The 10,408-nt window shown below is 42.0% G+C and overlaps 1 protein-coding gene across 2 annotated transcripts; it reads right to left on the bottom strand.

Annotated features, from left to right (window-relative positions):
• Positions 1 to 8,047: 8,047 nt before the first annotated feature.
• LOC115744440 (SH3 domain-containing protein C23A1.17) lies at positions 8,048 to 9,615 on the bottom strand. 2 transcript variants are annotated; one of them, XM_048285439.1, is made up of 2 exons: positions 9,405 to 9,615; positions 8,048 to 9,356 (listed from the first exon to the last, which is right to left on the bottom strand). In XM_048285439.1, the coding sequence occupies exons 1-2, from the start codon at positions 9,613 to 9,615 to the stop codon at positions 8,377 to 8,379; spliced, it is 1,191 nt and encodes a 396-aa protein (XP_048141396.1). In that variant the 3' UTR covers positions 8,048 to 8,376. The 2 variants fall into 2 exon arrangements, with proteins under 2 accessions (XP_048141396.1, XP_048141395.1); XM_048285438.1 differs by having other exon boundaries at positions 8,048 to 9,615.
• Positions 9,616 to 10,408: the final 793 nt, after the last annotated feature.

The following is a 10,408-nucleotide window of genomic DNA, read 5'->3' as shown; positions in this document are numbered from 1 at the left end:
CATGTGTACTAGTTTGGGGTTTTTTGTGGTATTAATCCTATGTTGACTCCTCACAATAATTGCAAGTTCTTTCTGATGGTGTCGTGGTTGAGAGAGACACCCGAAGAGGATGATGAAGAGGACGACGAATGATGTAGAACATCAACTTAAGATTTAACCTTTCACTTTTATGATTAGGGTTGGTTTCATAAAGGTTCTAATTCTCTATTTTTCTATTCTTTTATCCATTGGAATAGAAAAAAAAACTATTAGTGTACGTTAATTGATTTTTTGTTCTCGAAAACAAAAACAAGAAGTAAAAAAAAAGTAGCTTTTTATTCTCAAGAACAAAAAGAGAAACAATGTCATTTTATAAAAATAAACTCGGTGTAACTTAACGCTCGTCTTTACAACCACAATTCCATCGCCGGTCATTAATCACCGCCTTTGCCGGTCACTTGTCGTCGCCGCCTCCGGTCCCCGCTGCCTCCACTGATATTTTATAATTATACAAAAGAGATTAGGAATATAAATTTTTAGGGCTGTTCAGAAACTATTCCCGGGACCAAAATCAGAAGAATCATTTCTGCTTAGAAATTATTTCTAGAAGCAAAAACGCTAGAAAGAGAAAAATCTCTCCTCTGTATCATTCAAGTACTATCGCCATCTTGAATTTAGACCAATCAACATGCGGATAATGACAATACTTTTACCTGAAACACGAATTATTTTAGACTGATTAATAAAATTCTACGTAACACTTTGATTTTAGTTGTACAACTAAAGTGGTTATCAGACTAAAGCTAGTGTTTTGCCTTGCACATTGCATGCATTAATTCAAATTTATTTCTAGAAAGCTATGTCGAATAAAATTAGTCATGACATATATCCGTGTGTGTAAAATTTTGTTGAGTCATTCCTAATCAGTGCTTTTGCAGATTTTATAAGTCTTTAACGGCAAGCATTTTCAAGTGTAAGTACAAAAGAAAGAGGTTAAATTTTTATAGTTCATGTTTAAATATTATAGATTTTACATGTGAAATTGGGATGTAACACTTATGTAATTTTTTACATGAAAAATTACAAAAAAAAAAATCATAAACCTATTACAATTGTGCCAACTTAATCATAAATATTTCAATTGTGCCAATTACGTCCTAAACCTTTTGATGATTTGTTAATATAGTCCTTCCGACCAATCATGATCGAAAAACGTTGACATGCCCGTCTAGTTAGCGTTGATCGTCCCGTGCAAAGCTGCCAGTGCTATGGCCGGAGAAGGATAGGTGAGGGTCGCCCTCACCCAATCCGGCGAGTGCTGCTCTCGTAGGCCGGACGAGAGGTTGACCCACGCAAGATTTGGGCGAGGGTTACCTCTCTATCAGCCAATGAGGGCTTAAACAAGGCACCCTCACCCGGACCTGGCGAGGGTCACCGCCGTTACCCGCAACAAGTGAGGGCCGTGACCTTGGCCGGTGTTGGGGTTATCCCATATCGGTTGTGGAAAGAGTTGGTGATCGATTTATAAGTGTGAGAGAAAGCCTCATCCTTTGAGTTAGCTTTTGGGAAGAGAAAGGTCCAAGACCACCCAACACTAGTATCAAAGTCCAAATTACTAACAAGTCTGGATGCAACAATCACTCGGGAGAGATACGGGTTATCGTTGCTTCCCACCCATGGGCCAACGTGTGAAGGGGAGATTGTTGGGGTTGTCCCATATCGATTGTGGAAAGGACTGGTGGTTGGTTTATAAGTATAAGGGAAAGCCATATCCATTGAGTTAGCTTTTGGGAAGAGAGAGGCTCAAGACCACTCACACTAGTATCAAAGCCCGGATTACCAACAAGTCTGGACCTAACAATCACACAGGAGAGATACGAGTTGTCGTTGCCTCCAACCTATGGCCCAATGTGTAAGGAGGAGATTGTTGGGGTTATCCTACATCGGTTGTGGAACGGGCTGGTGGTCCGTTTATAAGTGTGAGGGAAAACCTCATCCTTTGAGCTAGCTTTTGGGATGATAGATGCCTAAGACTATCCAACATTGGTATCAGAGCCAAGGTTACCAACAAGTCTGGACCCAACAATCATACGAGAGAAATACGGGTTGTTGCTGCTTTTTACCCATGGCCCGATATGTGAGGGGAAGATTGCGAGGGCTGTCCCACATCGGTTATGAAAGGGGCTAGTGGTCGGTTTATAAACGTAAGGGAAAGGCTCACCCTTTGAGCTAGCTTTTGAGATGAGAGAGCCCAAGACCACCCAATACTAATCTCCGCGTATTCTAGAGTCCGTCGTCCCGAAGTGCTCTCTGTTCAGCTTTTCTAAAGTCACTATGGGTTTGACTGGATATATTAACAGGCTCGAACTTGAGCTCTCTCTTGGTGATCTCCCTAAACAAAGGTATCGGACTTCGCACGTGCGCTCCCATCAAATGGTATCAGAGCAGATTGTTGGTGTCCCTTGAGATTACCGAGTAGGCCCAAAGGTGGGCTTCATGGTTATGAAGTTGGGTTTTGATGGAGATTCAACTTGAGATAAGCTGATGTGAAATGATACCCGAATTAAGGAGGAGCGAACCTAACATTGAGCTCTCACGTGAAGGAGGGATTGTTAGGATGCACATGTAAGTGAGTTGTGTTAAAGAAATTCCACATTGAAAATTGAAGTGGTTTAAAGCAATTAATATATCCATGTTGGCTCATAACTCATTAGCTTAAACTTTTAAGTGAATGCGGGTTTGATTAGATATATTAATGGGCTCGAATTTGGGCTCCCTCTTAATGATCTTTCCAGACAAAGGTATCGGGTTTCTGCTGCGCACTTCCATTAGCCAAGGCCGGCGAGGGCTTGAAAGCCCTCACCTAGTGGTTGGCGAGGATACCGGGGCCCTTGCCAATTGTAATAAAGGAAAAAGAAAAGAAAAGAGAAAATGGATTAAAAATTAAAAAAATTTCCATGTTAACACCAATGATGCCACATAAGGCGATCGATGTCCACGTCGGTGATATAGCTAAAATTAACCGGATGGACTACATTAGTAAACTGTCAAAAGGTTTAGGAATAAATTTACTAATTTAAAAGGTTTATGATTGAATTGACATAAGTGAAATATGTTTACTACTTTTTTTTTTTGGTAATTTTCCCCTAATTCATTGCTACTGCACATTTTCACTTTTTGTTTCTACATGTCTTTAATAACTATCAACCATTGTGTGATACTGTAAATTTCCAGATGAGAACTATCATACTAACAGTCTTTGCTGTTTTCGGCCACAAAAAATAATTAATAATTATTATGGGGTCTACTATTTTAAGATTTTATGGCTCACAACCTACTGTTAGTCTCAAAATCACCAAAAAAAAAAAAAATTATGCTAACAAAGTCCGTTCTAAAGAGCCCTCAATTGTTGAATCTTCATTGAGCTGTCAACATGTAATGCACCAGGAAATAAGACACATACCTAAACCATACAAGGAAAAGGGAAACCCCAGGAAAGTATATGGAACATCAAATAAAGTACTTTGGCAATGACAACAACTTACAGGTCACGTCGTTCGCTACTACCCCCTAAAATTGGTGCATGAAGGTTTATGACGCCTAACTTGTTGTCAAAGAACAGAATTTGTCACAACCCAAAGCCTTTTTAAGGATATTTACGATTCGAAACTTCGTAAACACATAAATGTACATTTTCTGAGATAGGAAAGGAGATCGAATTTTCTAAATGACATTCTATGTTGTAAAGGACTGTATTCATTCTCGAACAAAATGACATTCTACTTCCATGAGTTCTTTTCGTTCAGGAAATAACGAAACAGGTTGAATGTGCATCGCGGCTTAGTTATCATGATATGGCTGCATAGGTTGTGGATGCGAAACTTGCAGGTCCAAAAAATGACTAGGACGCCATAGCAATTCACTAGAAGTAGCAGACCTTGCTCGATACTAAGCTTCTACCGATGATTAAACGTTGAAACACGTTCTACTTCCATTATCGAGAAATGTTTGAGAACGTTCAAATCTTTGATGTTGAAACACATGCTTAAACGTTGCTTGATTGACTTCATGTGAGCAGGATCATTTCCCGCTAAATTAATGCCATACAATGTAAATGAGTACTATAACACACCAAGTCCCTTGACGATATGTAAACAAACATTGTTTGCAGCAGATTGTTCGAACCCTATTGCTTGTCAGAGGCATGGTGACTTTCTTAAACCAATTTCTCAATATATGTGTTGACACCAAAAAATGATCAAGCCTTTTTAATCGACGTTGATGGCAATCCGAATGGATATAGATCTCGGCGTTAAGTACGATATGAAGGCTTATCGATGACTGATAATTATTGATGACCATCATTTATAGTTGCCGACATACTATAGTGATTGGTCAACTTACATGTTATATAATGGTCGACATACGTACGACCAACGAGAATCACTTAACAAATTTGGTTGACTGCAAATTAAATCCGAAGAAGACAAAGTGAAGATGCTAATGGAAGATGAAGATATCGACTAACCGTTAAGTTCAATGGTAATTGAGGAGTTGTAACCGCTAGTGGATAAGACCAACATCTGATCATGGAGCCTAATGTTCTGGAGATGCAATTGTAACCATTAATTTAAATACTAACTGCCTATGAGCAGTTATACTTTATAGTATGCTATATAAAGCTGTGTTGAATTTTTGTAAAGAATATCCTTGACCATGAACACAAATTAATGCGTTTTCTCAGTTTCAATTTTTCATTTTTGTCTATTTCCAGTATTTGCATTTACTTTCTTCTAGATTTAGTGTTCTTCATCTTTGTTACGCGAACCCAATTCCAAGTCCAAATCGCCACTAAAACCCGATTCAATAAAAATCAAATATCAACCTTTGGTGAAAGGAATTTCGCTAATACCAAGCAGAACAGCTTGTGTGAGTCCACACGGCCCCAGCGGCCGCAATCGAAAACGGCGGCCGCCAACATTACTGTGCAGCAGCGATGCAAATCCGTAGACCGCGACAAAGAGAGGGGGCGGGGCAATTTCAGGCGTCCCTATGTGTTGCCTCAGAATGATGGAGGTCCAGATTGCCGGCGATGCCGAAATTTTCTAGCCTCTCTATCATCATCTTCCTCTCGTCCCTCGATAGGTCTGTGTCCTCTGTGAGGATTCTCACGTCGTGGCGAAATCCTGTTTTTGTGCACCACGATATTGATCATTTTGTCAATGAGGTCGTGCAATCATTGGTTAGATTCGTCATTCAGGCGGGGAAAAATTATTCAAAAAATCCTAAATTTATTGTACGTTTGCCGATTCAATCCTAAACCTTTTAATTCTGCGAATTTAATCCTAAACATTTTCACATTTGGCTAATTGAGTCCTTCCGGCCAAATTTGACCAAAAATCGTTGACGTGAATGTCGGTCCTCCTACGTGGCACAACCAGTGCTGACATCGATAATTTTTAATAATAATTTAATATTTTTGGATTTTGTATTAATTTTTTCTCATTTTTTTCCCTTTTTTTCCGTTTATGTTCTTAGCGGTCGGTAAGGGTAAGGGTCACCGAGCACTTGCGGCCGCCGGCAAGGGCTGCAACACCTCACCGACCACGGGCGACCCTAGCCTTGCCCGGATCTTTGCGACCCTTGCCCGCCGCAAAGTACAAAAACGAAAATCAAAGGAAACAAAAGAAAAAATATATATAAACAAATTCAAAAAACATTAAAATCTTATGAAAAATTATCCACGTCAACGAGGCTGTGCCACTTAGGACGTCAGGTGTCCACGACGGCGATTTTTAATCAAAATTGATTAAAGGTGAAAATTTTTTAAATTAAATTGGTAAAATTAAAAGATTTGACGGGCATCCCAAATTCCAATAATACAGGTGCCTATCACAACGCTTCCTAGAAGACCAGTTGGATCCACTTGACATGAGGTAGATGCCTACAATGTCCTCTCCTTTTTTATTATTATTCTTTTTATTTTTTACTTATCCAATCCGAATTTATCCCTTTTTTTCCAGATTTTCATCTGGTAATTTATCTGAACGTATCTGAATTTGTATGATTCGAAGGGTGTCCCCAAACACCGAATGTGATAACAATTAGGGGTGTCAATGGGCCGGGTCTCGGCCCGGCCCGAGCCGGACCGAAACTAAATAGTGCCAACCCGACCCGGCCCGAAGAGGGTTCCGGTTGGGTCGAGTCGGGTCGGTTTCTTTTTTTTTCTTTTTTTCTTTTTTTGAATCAAAATCACTTGACATGTCCGTCGAATGAAAGAATATAAATAATAAAAATGAAAATAAGATAAATTAAAAAGAAAACGTGAGTGAAAACAAAAAGTCGGAACCGGGCCGGCCCGACCCGACCCAATCCTAACAGTACCAAGCCGGCCCGAAAGGCCCAAAAATTAGGGTGAATTTTCGGGCCGGACCGGTGCGAGCTTTTTTGACACCCCTAATAACAATTATCTTACTCGGATTCAAATTCAGATTAGCAAAGGGCAGTCTTTCATGTAAAACACATCAAATCCAAACCACGTGTACGAGAATTTGGAGAAGGCAATCTGCGATCTCTATCTCTCCTTGCGTGTACTTCCTTTGTCAATTTCCAATAGCAAAAGGAAACGAGAATATCTACTCAAAACGGTTTGCTTTTACATTCCTTTCTTATCTCATTTAACTTCAAGAAGGAATGTTTATGTCGAGGAATTGACAAATTGATAAACATGTGACTTTTACTTCCTCTTTCATCATTGAAGATGTTCGAAGCCCAATTCTCATGGTTCTCTTGGTTTTTCTTTTCTCTGTAGTGGCTTAGTAGTCCACCAGACGTTTGACGAATTTACACAACTCCTTTGCGAGAACCTTCTTTTACTATTATTAATTGTACAAAGAAAATGTGGATGTGTTCTCAAATGGCACCAACGTGTTTTTTCTCATCTTATTTTTATTTGAAGAGTGTTTTTCTTATATACACACAGTTGGTCCCTGAATATTGGCTCATGTACCATATCGTATATGAAATTTTAATTTTGTTCAATGTTGTCCCTGAATTTCATCCCAATATGCAATGTCGCCCATTCACTTTTAGTTTATTCAATATGATCCCTAGACTTTTGGTAAATGTTCAATCTAGTCCATAGACAATATGACAATACCAAATGTTATAGTTTCATCAATTCAAGTTCATGTGCATAGACTCAATAGAGCACGGACCAAAAAGTTCAGGGACCACATTGAATAAATTAAAAGTTCAGTTGCACATTGAGCTGAAGCTTGAGGATGAAATTAAACAAATTAAAAGTTCTGGGATTATATATATTAGGCGAAAGTTCATGGACCATTTATGTCATTTTTCTTCGGACGTTGTGTGCTTCTCGTCGGGCCTTTTTCGTATGATATATACAGTCGGTGGGCTTGCGTTGGTAAAGCATGGACATGGATCAAGTAACGGACGTCGATATCCACTCGAGGAAGGTACAAGCTGAAACGTGGGTAAAGCCCAATATCCACTCGAGGCCCATGATTCTTCACCCCTTTTTTTTTTTTTTTTTTTAGGTTTCAAGTGGAACGCAAAAACCATTCACTGCGAATTGCTGCAAATTATTCTCGTTTCGCTGTCAACTGAGTGGAAGAAAGACAACAGACATGTACTGCCGATGACATCTCAACTTTAGGATCAAGCTTGGCCTCCATGAGAGGACCAGGAATCCCGTGTCTTTAGCTTGTTCCCTTTTTCATGTTCTTGAATGGGACATGGACTCAATTCCACCCTTGGCTTTAAGCGAGGCTTTGCCGTACATGGAATCTCTCTCTTTTCCCTTCTCCTCCTTCCTCTAAAGAGAATTCTGGAACAAATTTCTTTTTTTTTTTTACTTTTGCATTGCTTTAGCTCCAAGGCATGTGACGACACCAGCAAGAATAACCAGAATGCTGCAAACAGGTGACTGCAAAAATGTAGTTGCGTACGGACGTGCTATCTAGTCCGATAGCGAAACTAGCGTGGCCTTCAGCTCGCTGGAGCTTATCAATCCATGACCAATCAAATAGGTACGACTCGCCATACATATCATAAAACATAGCAATCCGGAAGTTTATTGAAATTTCACGACAGGATAACTGTTCCACATATAGATAGTATAGAGGAGAATCCAAATAAAACATAGGAGATTGGGAAATCTCCGGTGACATGACATCCACTAGAAGGGGCCTGGCATGTCCTACTAAGAATATGAATAAGAATCCACTCCACTCTTCTTCTTCTTTTTCTTTTTATCGAACCTCTCTCTCTCTCAGTTATTCGCAGTAGCAACATAATTTCTGACTTTTTAATATAGGAAACATAAACAATGCAAATCCGGTCATTCTCATGTTGAGGGAATTGTCGCGCAAATAATCAAGGCTGGTGTCCCCCCTTGACGAGGTCCTTGATGTGCAAGGAGCCGTTGGATGGCTTTCGGGAGAGAGCAAGGTGGACGCCAGGATCGTGGTGAGTGCAAGAGCTGTTGTAGACGATGGAGTTGTTGACGCCTTGCACATTGCTGTTCATGAAGGCGCTGATCGGAGGAGAGGCGAAGGATTTCGATTGCTGACTCTTGTCTTTCATCTGCATCTTCTGATTTCCTTCATCACTGCTGCTGCTGCCACCGCCGCTATGCAATGATGAGATTCTGGACTCTTGGCCATTGCTCTTGGATGTAGGACTTGCCTTGTTATGAAGAAGATGATGGGGAGGAGGATGTTTCGGGGAACGTGTGAGCTCCATCGTTGCACCTTTGTTCTCGCCAGCAAGGGTAATGACCTTCATGCTGGGGACCTCCCCAGAGTCCAGGTGCTTCTTGGGGTGGGGACCTCTGTGCCTTTCTGCATCTCCATTTTTGGTATCACGAACAATGCTGGCCTTTGGAATCTCATCAGAATAAACGCGACCACTGAGGGATGGGAGTCTGTAGCTAGGGGGAGGGGGTGGAACGGTTTCTTGAACTAGGACAGTCTTTTGCTGTGCCTCCTGGGGGATCCTGGGCTGATCATCAGCTCTCAGTTGGGGGGGAGGCAGAACCAGAGGGGATGGAGGTGGAGCCACTGGCTTCACGGAAGGGGATTGAGGGGGAGTCCGAGCAGCAGGCTTGACAACTTTAGGAGACGGCATTCGCATTGGCATTTGCCCTGGCATTACGATCGTAGGCTCAATGATAGAAGGTTTGGGGGGCGATGGAACGGGCGATCTGCGTGCCGGAGAAGGAACCTGAGGCTTTACAGGAGATGATGTCACTGCAGTAGTTGTGCGGGGCAGGGTGCCAGTGGACACATCAGGCAGTGGTTCCACTGGTTGCTGAGGTGGCGAACGGGGCACTGAGGGAGGTGGAGGTGGAGGTGGAGGGGATGACATGGGGGGAGGAGGTGGCGGTGGGGGTGGAAGTTCTTGAGGTTGTGGTGGAGGTGGAGCGGTGGGTCTGAATGTGGAAAGCGAAATGGTTGGTCGTGGCTGCGGTGCGGGAGCAGGAGCAGGAGCAGGAGCAGGAGCAGGAGGAGGAGCTTGAGGCGGCGGCTGAGGAGCAGGAGCCGGAGGAACGACAGGGCGAGCCATGGAGGTCAAGCGGAGCCATGGCCTAGAAGGGGCTTGTTGGCCGGCCATGAATGCCCACCTCAAACACTAAATTTGATCGATTCCTGGAGAACCAAAGAGAATGGGAAAGGGAGGCTCAAGGAATGAAGAAGGGAAAGGGAGGCTCTAGGAATGAAGGGAAAGGGAGGGACTTCCCTCCTTTATATAATCCGAACAACATCAGATCTGACAGAGGCTCATTAAAATTGTTATTGTACAAGACAAGACTTTGAGATGAGGCGATTGGCCAAATTTGGGACTAAATTTTAAAAAGTGCAGTGTGTGGGGGATGGGGAGAGAGAGGAGACAAGGCATCAGATTCTGCTTCCCACCCAAAGCAAAGCCGACCCTCCTCTGCTACTGCTCCTGCTACTGCCATGGCATCTTCTCCTCCCCTGCTGTACCCCGTGATTATTCTCTTTCTTCTCTCTACCTCTCTACCCGCCGACTTCACCTCCGTTTCTTATTTCACATGACAAAACCGCAATCTCACCGGAAATTTTTCCTTGTTCTGTCTAAAAATCTTCGTTACATCATACTACCAGCTTGAGAATCTGTTCATTTGTCCCTAGGCATTTCCCTCGCCAGTCAAAAATATTCACTGATATGTACTTGGACGATTTTCTTCTATGAAAATTTGATGGGCACCGTCCTAGATACATGTTCCACAAATCTTCTTTAAGATGTCTCGGTTAGATGTCAGTGTGAAAACTGTGCTTGCGGCGGCTCTCCCCTGTCCCTTTCTCCAACAAGTCAAGAGAATAAACTAATCTCTGGTTGAAATTCTTGAGCTTTCTCACTTTGAATAAAACAACAGTTATCA

Source organism: Rhodamnia argentea, chromosome 9, assembly GCF_020921035.1.
Source record: "Rhodamnia argentea isolate NSW1041297 chromosome 9, ASM2092103v1, whole genome shotgun sequence".
NCBI lineage: Eukaryota > Viridiplantae > Streptophyta > Magnoliopsida > Myrtales > Myrtaceae > Rhodamnia > Rhodamnia argentea.
This window is presented reverse-complemented; position numbering and strand designations above follow the sequence as displayed.